The sequence below is a fragment of the Ruditapes philippinarum genome, unplaced genomic scaffold (assembly GCF_026571515.1).
Source record: "Ruditapes philippinarum isolate M1 unplaced genomic scaffold, ASM2657151v2 ctg1597_1_1_1_1, whole genome shotgun sequence".
Taxonomy (NCBI): Eukaryota; Metazoa; Mollusca; class Bivalvia; order Venerida; family Veneridae; genus Ruditapes; species Ruditapes philippinarum.
In genome coordinates, this window is record NW_026857128.1 from 65,428 (window position 1) to 80,526 (window position 15,099).

Here is a 15,099-nt window from a genome sequence, read left to right on the forward strand (position 1 = left end):
TATCCACTAGCAACGTGTTAGCAGATATGTACTGTCACGTGCTAACACATTAGATATCTATCATCATTCGTAGAGGGATCTTACCGTTGACTGATGACATTATTTTCCCCCAAAAGTCCAAATATACAACCGACGATAGGAGTATGCAATATGACCATGAACAGTTATCGTATTGTATTGCTTTATCGTTGTGCAGTTGATACTTCAAAGATAAATGTATCTATTTATTGCAGTTATGTGCCAATTCTTGGGGTACTGACTGGGGAGAGAATGGTTATTTCCGGATTGCACGAGGAACAAACGAGTGCGACATCGAATCATTTGTACTAGGTGCCTGGGGTAAAGTACAGGGAGATGAGACTTTAAGGGCGTTGTTGCTGGGATACAGACTAGAGCGCCAAAGAGAACGATTCCAACAAGGCAGAGGCAGACGACGCGGCAGACGTCATCTTCATAGAAAACGAAAACGTAACCACAAGAAACAATGACGTTTATAGCGTGTTTAGATAGAATTAAAATACTACTTTGGAGATTATTATTAAAAGCAAAAAACTGTGGTGGGCAATGTGGTTAAGTAAAAAAAAAGAATTTTACAATTAAATACCATGAATGTTATATTTTTTCACCTTTTCATAACCAAAACAGAATATTTTTTTTACCCTAGAACTTAAAGGAACTCATCGGATGTCCAAATGCCTAAAACATAAAATTTAAAAAATGTTACAAATATCAAGTGAAGCACTAAAAATAGATAGTAAACACTGCAAAGGATGTTAGACTTATATACTCAAAATTAAATTGAAAATCGATTTTTGTGCGATTCTTTGTCTGATTTGTGTGAATTTTGGGTCGGTCATGTTGCACAATAAAAATGATTATTTTGGAAAAAGGGATGAGAAAATGAACTTAAAGTTTGCACACAAGTTATTGTCCATACCTTCATCACTTGGATTGGTACAGAAATCTTTGAAAAAAAATATTTCTAGTACCATCATGTCAACAAAAATAAAACCTCAGTGGAGTCCCTTTAAACAAAATAATTTACAAGCAAAAACTAATATTACTTTGATAGTTTAATTGTGTGTTGAATAACAGTATCGAAAAATAAGATGTGTATAATACAAGTATGGCAAAGTAACGTACGTAGTTTTATACGTTAATAGCAAATAATGTAGTTGGTTTTAATATTCCTAATTGTTACAATAGATTTAAATAAGGCCAGTAATTAAAACTACGGTGAATACATACCAGTATAGACATTAAAGAACTGTATTTTTGTTATTATATAGATAAAAAGTAATATTAAAAATTTCGTCATATTCATCTTTTCAAGAAAATCAAGACATGATCGACAAGATCAAGTATTTTTCGTCTGAGAATTCCATCAACATTGGAGTTTTAAGACTTACCGCTAGTGCAGGAATATTCAACATAAGAACAATCCAGGCATTGTTCTTTAGTAGTAAAATGAGAAACATGTAAAGTACATTTATTTTATCCGTTCTAAGATGTTCCCAGATGGCAGGACGCAAAAATCCAGATGAGTTTTGAAGAAAAAAAGCAGAAAAAAACAACCAAATATAGTAATAGTACACGATTTGTGTAAATATCAAAACTCAATGTGGCACTTTACATACATTATGCAAAATAAGATGATCATTTTTTATATCTTTCAACATTGTTTCTAACGGAATAAGGGCTATTTCTATATATTTTGACATGATTTATTAATGAATAATTTATATGGATTATATGTTTGGCATGTGTGTGTTGTTTTTTTAAATAGTTACATGACAATGTGTTTTAAGCATTTTAAAAATTTCTGAAATTTTCATAAAAAATTGACACGACTGGAAGCATGGTGCTGTATATTTATGGTGATATAATGGTTAGATATATTGGTGAACCAGAATGACATTACATACATGTCATTATGTCATACATATAAATGTATCCAACTTTTTGTAAACTATGCACACGCTGTATAAAGCACTCAGTAAATATGTGATCATATACATATGTTGTATAAGATTATTTACGTGTATCAATTTTCGTTCACATGTAATCCACTATTTAGCACTTTACTACGAGCATTTGATTTCTTTACGGTGCTACTCTTGATGGAGGTATATATATTACAAAATTTTGTAAGCTTCTTAATATATTATATCATATATATGGAGACAATTTGCTTTAAGATATACGAGTTATTTCAGGCATGCCATCATTATTCTTGTGCATTTTAATTATGCAGATACAAAACAACTGAAGGGACACAACTCTGAAATAACTAGTGAACATGTTCCTACGGAGTTATATACCATGGGTTAAGTAGATCGGGAAGTTGTATAGGCTATGATCGGATAGTTATATTTAACCCGGTAGGTTTTACTAGGCCAGGATTGCACGAGGTACTGAAACTCCAATAGACACTTGAGCATCGAGTGTGATCAGATCTAGAAGAAACCATTAGAGTCAAATGCCTTAAATGCACGACTCTTATTATGCAAATCTATATTAAAAACCTCCAATTTAAACTGTAATCAATGGCATGACGTCAGCAATGTAGTCCTGTATTTCTGCAGCGTTGTATTTGTAAGATTATACATTCAGTAAATATAGGCATAATGAATATGTATTGGTATATAGATTTTTGTAGCCAATTATTTCAAGCTATCACAATATTTAGTTTTTAAAGCAATGAACAATTTGGACAAAATTCATTATTTTCCATAATTTTCAAGTTTTGTTGTTTTTATTATGCCCAAGTAAATATTTTACATGATCATTTTTTATATAATATTATCTTAAGTTAAGTTACTTTTCTACAGTAGAAATTTTAATATAATATGGATTTATTTCGATTCAAAATTACATTACATTTTAAAGTGCTATTTAGATTTTTATCAACTACAAGGTTATTGAACCTTGTATTTTTATTTCTGGATGACGTAAAATATTTTAAGTAACCCATTAAAAGTCATGATCACCAGAAATCAAGCCATAAAAAGATTATCATTTTAAAATAGTTAAACATAAATTATAGTTTAATTTAGTTAAACATAGATTTTAGTGTACGATTATAAAATCCTTTATTTTGCTTAATTGCCAAAATCAAAAAAAGAAGTCTTGAATAGTCATGCCAAAAAAAGTCTGCTTATTCAAAAACAGAATTCAACCAAACAGTTACTGGCTTACAAAAACCATGTAAAAATGATATGAGACGCGTCACGACAAAACCAACATAGTGGGTTTGCGACCAGCATGGATCCAGACCAGCCTGCGCATCCCCGCAGTCTGATCAGGATCCATGCTGGTCGCTTACCAACTCTATAACAAGTAGAGAAACTGATAGCGAACAGCATGGATCCTGATCAGACTGCGCGGAAGCGCAGGCTGGTCCGTATCCATGCTGGTCGCAAACGCATTATGTTGGTTTTGTCGTGACGCGGCTCATATTTAACTTTCACCTTACTGGAAACGAGATTGATTAACCTTTATTGTTGACTAACCAAATTTTCATCTTGATATCCAAAACATCTATAATGTTAAATCCCCAAATATAGAATCTTGAAAAGTAGATGTTATAAATTTCTGCAAGTTAAGTGCTAACTTTCATACATCTATACAATGCTGGTCGTGGAATATCCATGTTCAAGCAATCAGTATTTAAAATGTTTACCATGTGTTATTGTTATCAAGTTGTAATTATTATATCCATGTAATAAATCAAATATTATACACAAGTCTTTTGTTCCGTTTCATATATAAAAGATGCCAGTGAAACTTTACTGAAAATAATGTTTGAAATAGAAAACAATTCTGCAAAGCATTAATGTTAGAACATAAAAAGATTGCATTGAACCATTAAAAGGCACAACTCACTTGAAAAGAAGACCAAGTATAAAACAATAGAGCCACTTTGGTCCAAGATTGCTAACCTTAAAGCCATTGCTAGAAAGTCACAGCAAGTAGGTCATCCATGATAAAAAATTTGATATCACACAAGTTTTTGTTAGTTTGTTTTGGGTTTTACGTCACATCGACACAGTATAGGTCATATCGCGACGTTCCAGCTTTACTGGTGGAGGAAGACCGTGCATTATTTCAGGCACAAACGGGCACCTGAGTAGAACCACCGACGTTCCGTAAACTAGCTGGATAGCTTCCTCACATGAAAGAATCCAAAGTCCCTGTCGGGATTCGAACCAACAGCGGTGAGGGGCAAGTGGTTTGTAGTCAACTACCTTAACCACTCGGCCACGGACGCCTCATATCACACAAGTGAACAGAAGACTGAAGATAAATATTTAAAAACTAAGTCTAAATCAGAAGCCATATGCAGGTCAAAATTTTACTCCTTGGACAAGATTGATATAATTTTTTGCAGATCCATCTGACAATGCTACATGTGAAATATTGTCTGTTCTAGGACTAGTAGGGAAGGAGTTGACGTCAGCAGTTTGTGACCTGTATAGTGTTTATGATTCTTTCCTCTTAACTATGTTTAGTTACAAATTTGAACAATCACCAGAAAGAGGATAATTTTTCAATAAAAACAAAACAAAAATTCATCTTTATTGAACACTTTAAACAAATAAATCATAATGAACATATAAATTAAGACTGGTAATATTCTTCATATTCCTTTTCCTTTGGTTTAATTATACATTTGTCCTTCATACACACTATCCACCCTGGACTGAGTCCAAAATAAATCTGTCGTGGATCTTTCTGCATTTTAAACAGATCTTTATCTGCATCATTATCATAATTTGGTACCTCATACCCATACTTCTGTGCTAATTTAAATCGTGATTCTTGCAATTTCTCTGGGTCCGCTAAATAACCCCTAAAGTCAGGATTAGTGTAATATTCAAATGCATCCACTGGTGGTAATGGACATCTTGGAATGGGGATTCCCTTCGCAAAAAATGCCACCGGATTACTCACTGCTTCAACACATTCCAGACTGTAAAACCTGGTTGTTATCATCCCGCCATTCCTTTCTATAGCTGCTATTATAGACTCTTCTGCCCACTGTACTTCAATGTTTACCTTCGCTTTAAATTGATCAATTCCCTATATAAAGAATTTCAATAAAGAAAACTTACTTTCAATTAGCATAATCATCAAAGAAAATGTGTACTTAAAATATTTCAATGTTTTAATTGGCTGCACATTACTGATTTTTTTTTCTTAGCATGTTATCAAAAGTTTGAGTGACTTTACAGAGAAAGCTCTAACAACATTTTACTCAATGTAGTAAATGCATAAGATTTGTTTGTTCTCCTGTTGTTTTTTTTTAAATGTTGATTTTAATTAACATATTTTTTGGTCATATCTCACGATTGTTCCACTTGACCAGCTGTCCTGGATAACTAACCAGTAATTACACAAATTTACAAAGTTCTCGTGACAGACTACTAATCCCATTTTATTTCTCTATCAGCAGTGAAAGATAAATGGCCATTAGACTTAATATTCCAGGAATAGATGGGCACTTGACATTCATCAAGCTTCAATGTCCCTGGAAGGATTCAAACCTAAAGAGACAAGTTACTTATAAGTTGCAAGTGAGTGGCATGTTCATTGTTAGTTTTGTTAATTAATACCAAACTGTTTTTGCCATTTTAAGTCACAGCAACATTGTTATTTTTCCAGCTATTTTGGTGGAGGCAGACATCATTTTCCAGGCACAAAAGGGCACTTGAGAAGAACCACTGACCTTGGGTAGACTAGCTGAATAGCTTCATCACATGAAAGATTTCAAAGTCCCAAACAGGATTTAAGACCACAGCGGTGTCAGGACCAAGTGGTTTGAAGTCAACAACCTTAACCTGTCAGCCACAGACATCCCAATAGTCTAATACCAAAGTGAAAATCAAAACTTCAAATAATGAACAAACACGAACCTCATCTGTTAGATTAATGCCAAATTCTCTGTCATTAGGATTCAATTTATATACATGTGTATTACATATAGTAGTGAGATCAATAGGTTGGTTAGCATCTATACGGCCAGTGTCAATCAATCTCTGTAGCTGTAGCAAGGAAAATGGTGGGTATTCTCTCTTCACACTAAAATAAAAAGATTATAAAATCATAAATCATATGAAATTGAAGGCAGTAAGATCAAGTGTAAAATCTTTTTTAAAAACCAGTAGGACTGTGACAAACCATCAAACTCTCAAGGGTTCGTTAACACCTAATAAAATTCTGATATCCTTGTATCACAAGAATCGCAAACTTAAGATTGGAATACTTAAGCCATCTTGTTCAGCAAAGTGAGACAATTCTGGCTTTTTTGTAGGGGACTGTCTAAGGCCTTGGGGTGATTTTTATTACTTTTCATTAAGATCTTCCCAGCGGTTGAAAAAATCATTTCAATGTTGTTTTTTTTTCTCTCAGTTTTTAGCTCTGGCAGTCATTTTGTACAACATACTACCAAGAATTTAGCTGCATGTTTGTTTGTTTGTTTGTTAGCTGCATGTTTGTTTGGGTTTTACTTCACAGCAACACAGTATAGGTCATATGGCAACATTTCAGCTTTACTGGTGGAGGAAGACCTCAGGTGTCCTTCCATGGATTATTTCAGGCACTAACAGGCACCTGAGTAGAACCACAGACGTTCCCTAAGCTAGCTGGATAGCTTTCCCACATGAAAGAATCCAAAGTCCCTGTTGGGATTCAAACCTACAGCGGTGAGGGGCAAGTAGTTTGAAGTCAATGACCTTAACCACTCGGCCACGGAGGCCCCTTAGCTGCATGTGTATATATTTTAAAGACCACCAAATGATACACAAATGACTTTATCAAAGGCTGATCTTGATACCCCAGCTTACAGAAACAGAGCCCAAGAAATATACCTTAAAGTTAATCTGAGAATAAAAAGTGCTTATATAATAAACTTTACAGTATTCATAAATCCTGTACATAAATCCATTGAAAATATATAAATTACGCTATCTATTTTTAGGTTTTCTGATCACACATTATTATTCAAGAAATGAAAGCATTTTCATACAACTGAAGTTTACTTACTGATGCCCTTTGTAATATGGTTCTTTTGGAATTCTTAGATAGAAAGGTGTATTTCCACCTTCAAATCCAAGTCTTGGCAATGTCATTCTTTGACCTTGACCTTTATTACCACGACCACTTGTACCTCCACGCTCTCTACTTCTTCTTTGTTTTTTCTTTAATAAAATAACAAAATATTGGCATTATTAAATAGTATAATAATCTCTTATGAATTTTGTATTAATTATTCACCTGAAACAAACAAAAGATATCACTAACAGTGTTTCACACCCCATCTGCCAACTTGATTGTGTCACATTGTCACACAACATGACTCACCTTGTGAGCAAGAGCTTTGCAGAGACAGCTTCGCCATTGTGCTTATATTCCTCTAAATTATTTATAAACCATAATAAGCCGATAAAGGTACATCGATCCAGTGAAGGGAAATCAGAAACCAAGCCAATATTTTTGGTTAAGTATAAAACACACATGAAATGAAAATGTTGGGATGATCATCAGTGGTTTATAATTAATATAGTTAGATATGTCCAAAAAATTGGATTAGTTTCCAGTATTCTTTCGTGTCAGAATTGTACACGCCAGGGGTCTCCAGCATCATTGATATTTTTAACTCATCTGGTAAGACATGCAGATATATTTTTCTACTAATCCTGCTGCACATTCTACTTAAAATTTTAAGCAAACCAACCAGTGAAATTATTATTTCATTCATGATTCACTTTTAAAATAATGAAATTTGACAATTACAGTATAAAGGTTTCGTTTCAATTTATATGTCTGGCCCCATTTTTTTGGACGGTCCCCTATCTCAAGGCATATGAGCCAACTGTGACCACTTTCAGACAAAAATACATAGAACACTGACAAAAGAATTTGAAACATGCCATCAGTTACTTTAGATCTAGAAATGAGGACGAAAATATAGTGGGACGAAATACAGACGTTTTTTGAAAAAGTAAAATGTCATCCTCACCTTAATTGTATAAGATCCAGGCAAAGGTTTAACCGAATCTATCTTCACGCGTGGCATTTGCCGAATCAAATTAAATGCTTTTTCTGGCAATTTATTCGCCATTTCCAAAGATTTTGTGTACAGTTTTCGGAAAGGTCGTGTTTTATCTCAACCGGTGCGTAATATCATCAACTTATGCTAACTAGCGTTAAAGGTTGAACCACACTAAGATTTGCCACAAGACCCTTTTTGTCCCAGATAAAACTAACATATTTATGTATATATAGATACATCTCTAACAAAACTCAACGACTTGTTATTTATGAAAGTCGTCTTTCATCAGATCTTATTGCTCGTGTAAGCTATTAAGATTGTTAAAACTAAACCTTAATCCAAACTATGCTTATAAAATACGAAAATCTCTATTTAGTCTAACTCTTGATGGGGACCTAGACTTTGAAGATAAAACAATTTAGAGAGATAATTCAGTCAATTAACCAGCTGGAAAGATAACTCAATTTGTAACAAGAAATGTTTGTAAAACATGTATGCCCCCTATCAGCAGCCAATTGGTCATGTGATAAGGTTATTATGCATGACGTCTGACCCAGTGATCAAACAATTAATAAGGGTTATAAAGTATCTACTGGTCATGACCTTGACCTTTGACCCCTTGACCCAAAACTCAATAGGGGTCATCTGCTGGTCATGACCAATCATCATACAAAGTTTGAAGTTCCTAGGCCTAGGCGTTTTTAGTAAATTGATCAGAAACCGTTTTTACCTACAAGAATGTGACCTTGACCTTTGACCCCTTGACCCCAAAATCAATAGGGGTCATCTGCTGGTCATGACCAATCACCATGCCAAGTTTGAAGTTCTTAGGCCTAAGGGTTCTCTTATTATTGATCGGAAACCGTTTTAACATACAAGGTCAATGTGACCTTGACCTTTGTCCCCAAAATCAATAGGGGTCATCTGCTGGTCATGACCAATCACCATACCAAGTTTGAAGTTTCTAGGCCGAAGCGTTCTTTAGTTATTGATCAGAAACCGTTTTTACTTACAAGGTCATTGTGACCTTGACCTTTGACCCCTTGATCCCAAAATCAATAGGAGTAATCTGCTGGTCATGACAAATCACCATACCAAGTTTGAAGTTCCTAGGCCTAAGCGTTCTTGAGTTATTGATCAGAAACCGTTTTTACTTAAAAGGTCAATGTGACCTTGACCTTTGACCCCAAAATCAATAGGGGTCATCTGCTGGTCATGACCAATCACCATGCCAAGTTTGAAGTTTCTAGGCCGAAGCGTTCTTTAGTTATTGATCAGAAACCGTTTTTACTTACAAGGTCATTGTGACCTTGACCTTTGACCCCTTGATCCCAAAATCAATAGGAGTAATCTGCTGGTCATGACAAATCACCATACCAAGTTTGAAGTTCCTAGGCCTAAGCGTTCTTGAGTTATTGATCAGAAACCGTTTTTACTTAAAAGGTCAATGTGACCTTGACCTTTGACCCCTTCACCTAAAACTCAATAGGGGTCATCTGCTGGTCATGACCAATCATCACACAAAGTTTGAAGTTCCTAGGCCTAAGCGATTTTAGTTTATTGATCGGAAACCGTTTTTACCTACAAGGTCAATGTGACCTTGACCTTTGACCCCTTGACCCCAAAATCAATAGGCCATCTGCTGGTCATGACCAATCACCATACCAAGTTTGAAGTTCCTAGGCATAAGGGTTCTTAAGTTATTGATCCGAAAGCATTTTTACCTACAAGGTCAATGTGACCTTGACCTTTGACCCCTAGACCCCAAAATCAATAGGGGTCATCTACTGATCATGACCAATCACCATCTCAAGTTTGAAGTCCCTAGGCCTAAGGGTTCTTCCATTATTGATCGGAAACCGTTTTTACCTACAAGGTCAATGTGACCTAGACCTTTGACCCCTTAACGCCAAAATCAATAGGGGTCATCTGATTGGTCATAACCAATCACCATACCAAGTTTGAAGTTCCTAGGCCTAAGGGTTCTTTTGTTATTGATCAGAAACCGTTTATAATTAAAAGGTCAATGTGACCTTGACCTTTGACCCCTTGACCCCAAAATCTATACGGGTCATCTACTGATCATGACCAATCACCATACCAAGTTTGAAGTTCCTAGGCCTTAAAGTTCTTTAGTTATTGATCGGAAACCGTTTTTACCTACAAGGTCAATGTGACCTTGACCTTTGACCCCTTGACCCCAAAATCAATAGGGGTCATCTACTGATCATGACCAATCACCATACCAAGTTTAATGTTCCTAAGCCTTAAGGTTCTTTAGGTATTGATCGGAAACCGTTTTTACCTACAAGGTCAATGTGACCTTGACCTTTGACCCCTTGACCCCAAAATCAATAGGGGTCATCTACTGATCATGACCAATCACCATACCAAGTTTGAAGTTCCTAGGCCTTAAGGTTCTTTAGTTATTGATCGGAAACCGTTTTTTGCTTTTAAGGTCAATGTGACCTTGACCTTTGACCCCTTGACTCCAAAATCAATAGGGGTCATCTACTGGTCATGACCAATCACCATACCAAGTTTGAAGTTCCTAGGCCTTAAGGTTCTTTAGTTATTGATCGGAAACCGTTTTTGCTTTCAAGGTCAATGTGACCTTGACCTTTGACCCCTTGACCCCAAAATCAATAGGGGTCATCTACTGGTCATGACCAATCACCATACCAAGTTTGAAGTTCCTAGGCCTTAAGGTTCTTTAGTTATTGATCGGAAACCGTTTTTGCTTTCAAGGTCAATGTGACCTTGACCTTTGACCCCTTGACCCCAAAATCAATAGGGGTCATCTACTGGTCATGACCAATCACCATACTAAGTTTGAAGTTCCTAGGCCTAAGGGTTCTTTAGTTATCACTCGGAAACCATTTGGTCTACGGACCGACGGACCGACGGACCGACAAGTGCAAAGCAATATACCCTCTTTTTTTCAAAATGGGGGCATAACAAACTAATTCAGTCAATTAACCAGCTGGAAAGATAACTCAATTTGTAACAAGCTAGAGAGATATTTCAGTCAGTTAACCCAGCTGGAAAGATAACTCCATTTGTAACAAGCTAGAGAGATAATTCAGTCAGTTAACCAGCTGAAAAGATAACTCCATTTGTAACACGCTAGAGATAATTTAGTCAGTTAACCAGCTGGAAAGATAACTAAATTTGTAACATGTTAGAAAGATAATTCAGTCAGTTAACCAGCTGGAAAAATAACTTAATCTATAACAAGCTAGAAAGATGATTCAGTCAGTTAACCAGCTGGAAAGATAACTCAATTTGTAACATGTTAGAGAGATAATTCAGTCAGTCAATCAGCTGGAAAAATAACTAAATTTGTAACAAGCTAGAAATTACAAGCTAGAAAGATGATTCAGTCAGTTAACTAGCTCAAAAGCTGGAAAGATATCTCAATTTGTAACAAGCTAGAGAGATAATTCAGTCAGTTAACCAGCTGGAAAAATAACTTAATTTGTAGCAAGCTAGAGATAACAAGCTAGAAAGATAATTCAGTCAGTTAACTAGCTCAAAAGCTGGAAAGATAACTCAATTTGTAACAAGCTACAGATAATTCAGTCAGTTAACCAGCTGGAAAGATAACTTGGCAGTTAGCCAGCTCAAAAGATAACTCAATTTGTAACAAGCTAGAGAAACACTTCATTCTGTAAACAAGGTGAATTGGTTATCCAATGTATCAACTTACTGTAATCTAGCTGGACAGTAAAGTGACCTGTGCGAGATAACACAGTCATTTTATAAAGGGTGTTTGGGATTGGTAGGGCAATAATTTTGTATGTTGAACAGCTGGGGTGGTAACTCAATATGTAAATGAGCTTGAAAGATAACGTGGTATATAATCCTGCTTAATGGATAACTCATCTGTAAATAAGCTAGATATTATCCAGTCTGTAAACAAGCTAGAGGGTTGATATGTCTGTAACCAAGCTATATTTAAAGATAATATACATGTATTCTGTAAACAAGCTGGAGAGATAAATCTGTCTGTAAACAAGCTGGAAAGATTCCTTAATTTGTAAACAAGCTGAGATGTTATTTTAAACTGTTAACTGGGGCATCTTTGACTGACAAGTTTGTTGACTTCAAACCACTTTCCTCTCACTGCTGTAGCTTCAAGCCGGAAACGCCGTCACTATCTTAATGTGAGAAAAATATTCAGTGTGCTTACTGAAAGGTGATGGTTCTATTCATGTATTTGTTAAAGTGAATTGGTCTCTCATGGGAGGTTTGTAATACAATTTATGATAAAGTTGGTAATAAATAGTATCAGGCATAATAACAAACCATGAAAGAAATACACATGGCAGTTGTTGTTGTTAAATGTGAGGTACATGATCTGATATTATCTATGTTTATATAATAACAGATAATTAATTATTCTAGAACAAAATATTATTATTCGTGGTCATAAATGTTCATGTAAATCACTAAGAACTTTATCAACATTATTTCAAGAAAAACTTATAAGAATATCCAGATGATACATTTCTTTTGTCATTTTTTATCAACATTTTAAGTACTTATGGACAATGTGCTGTTGTAGACCAATCCACTTTAAAAACAAGAGCATTAAAAATAACACACAATGGTTTTCCACATGGTTTTATTAATGTCAACCAGATTTCAAATGACAGTTACTCCTCCAGACATAAATTACACAATACAAAAAAAAACACATTGTTTTACTCAAAAGCTATGATTCTCATAGATCTACAACTATATTACATATATATAACATCAAAGTTTTAAAATTATATATATAACAATTAGACAAGAGTTTGTTCAGAAGAATCAACATAATTTACATAATTTCAACTATAAAAGGTCGCGTTTCTTTAACAAAAAAAAATCCAGATTTTTTTTCTCTCTCTCAAAAATGTTATTATCATAAAAAGGATAAAATCTAGAAACTTTTATAGATCAAAGGGACACAACTCTTGAATTTTCTATTTTTTTAATTTTAAATGAGAAAAAAGATTATTACTTAAGAATATAATTCTAAATTGAGCATTGAATGCTAGTGACAAAATAATGCTATTTATATTAATAATAGGTATGCATTTTTTAAAGAATTTATTTAAGGTTTCATTAAGAAATACAAAGACATTTACTCTAGAAATGTATGTTAAAAACACCCTGTAACAATGTAAAAGAAATTTTGGTCAATGAAATAGGTAGAGCACCAAAATGATGTTTAAAACATTTAAATAGAATAATGAATATTGATAGTGATCATATAAACATGAACATTTCCCTATAAGTACCTCTATCATCAGAAAAAGTCTTTGTATTTATTATAAAACCTTAAAAAATAAAAATGAATGCTTTAATGTACAAACAAGTACACAATCTAGTTATTTATAGATGTATTTCTGTCATACAAGGCGATTTTTTATGAATATTTTTGTTCTTTAAAATAATGCACAAAAAATATATATATGAATCATGGGTCGATAAATGCATCAAATGAATAACATTTTCTATTTACATACAAAATATAATCCGGCATCAATGTATAATAAAAACATGTTTTAGAACAAAGTAAAACCCAAGGAGAATATTGTCATAACACAAATATAAATGCTATATTTTTTATTAATAAATGCTCGATCAAGTTATAGAGATTATATCAATCACAATGAGATTAAAAGACACAGATAGTAAGGTACCGTATGATCAGTAAGGTACCGTATGACCAGTAAGTTACTGTATAATCAGTAAGGTACCGTATGACCAGTAAGTTACTGTATAATCAGTAAGGTACCGTATGATCAGTAAGTTACTGTATAATCAGTAAGGTACCGTATAATCAGTAAGGTACCAGTTGTATCAGATCAAACATGTGTTTGATATACCGTATGATCAGTAAGGTACCGTATGATCAGTAAGGTACCGTATGACCAGTAAGTTACTGTATAATCAGTAAGGTACCGTATCATCAGTAAGGTACCATATGTATCAGATCTAACATGTGTTGGAAAAAAAGTTGTTTTTTAATAAAAACTGATTTAGTATGTAATGGAAACATTAGATCAAATTGTTTTCACTTTCGTTCTACTAAATGTATTTCAAATTTACTGTAGCATATCACTTGTTATCAATTCATTTAACTTTTGCCTCACTACCACAAGCAATTTTCAACAGTTATGAAACAATTTTTTTTTAGGATTAAAACACTACTATTAATATCTACCCTAAACAAAAGAGCCTTTAGAAGGGAAGATAAAATATAATTTCTCGGTCATGTCTATTAAAAGCTTAATTCACCCATATGTACATAGATTGCATTTTTAACATACAAGTCATGTATTAAATAAACAAAATAATTGGAAACAAGTGAAATACTTGTCCATCTTCCTGCCATTCTATTACTAACTGTCCAATATCTCAATTGATAAATAAATGACTTCTACTTTAATTTCTAAACAATACATGATATTATGAAACTATTTCGATAACCCCTTCATTAAAAAAAAATACTAAAAGTTCAAAACAAATTTAATTAACAATATGTTTTTTTTAAATAATGTGCTTTTTAAGATATAACAGAACAAGAGGGCCATGATGGCCCTGAGGTCGCTCACCTGTATATAGCCTGTAGATTTTTTTAAGTTTTTACTATTCACATATAGTTAAAAACAATGACACCCCTGGGGCGGGGCCAGTTTTGACCCCAGGGCTTTTATTTGAACAAACTTTGTAGACACTTACTAGAAGATGGTTCATGCTTAAGATCTAAACTCTAGCTATTTTGGTTTTTTCAAAGAAGATTTTAAGTTTTTGCTTTACACATATAAGGAAAATCAATGGCCCCCGGGGTGGGGCCAATTTTGACCCCAGGGCTTTTATTTCAACAAACTTTGTAGACACTCACTAGAAGATGTTTCATGCTTAATATCTAAACTCTAGCTATTTGGTTTTTTTTCAAAGAAGATTTTTTAAGTTTTTGCTATACACATATAAGGAAAATCAATGACCCCCGGTGCGGGGCCAATTTTAAACCCAGGGCTTTTATTTGAACA

At 34.0% G+C, this 15,099-nt stretch overlaps 2 protein-coding genes across 4 annotated transcripts in view; one reads left to right on the plus strand and one right to left on the minus strand.

Annotated features, from left to right (window-relative positions):
• The window catches only part of LOC132748854 (uncharacterized peptidase C1-like protein F26E4.3), a 57,835-nt gene extending 56,514 nt beyond the window's left edge, over positions 1-1,321 (plus strand). For all 3 annotated transcript variants that reach the window (XM_060738505.1, XM_060738506.1, XM_060738504.1), the window contains exon 10: positions 234-1,321. In XM_060738505.1, the coding sequence (XP_060594488.1) occupies positions 234-488 (255 nt within the window). In that variant the 3' untranslated portion in view covers positions 489-1,321. The remainder of the gene's footprint in view (positions 1-233) is intronic.
• A 3,232-nt stretch (positions 1,322-4,553) lies between these two features.
• Positions 4,554-8,201, minus strand: LOC132748855 (large ribosomal subunit protein uL15m-like). Its single transcript, XM_060738507.1, has 4 exons — positions 8,021-8,201; positions 7,045-7,199; positions 5,916-6,081; positions 4,554-5,082 (listed from the first exon to the last, which is right to left on the minus strand). Exons 1-4 carry the CDS (start codon positions 8,120-8,122, stop codon positions 4,621-4,623), a joined length of 885 nt encoding a protein of 294 aa, XP_060594490.1. The 5' UTR covers positions 8,123-8,201; the 3' UTR covers positions 4,554-4,620.
• Between the last annotated feature and the right edge of the window lie 6,898 nt (positions 8,202-15,099).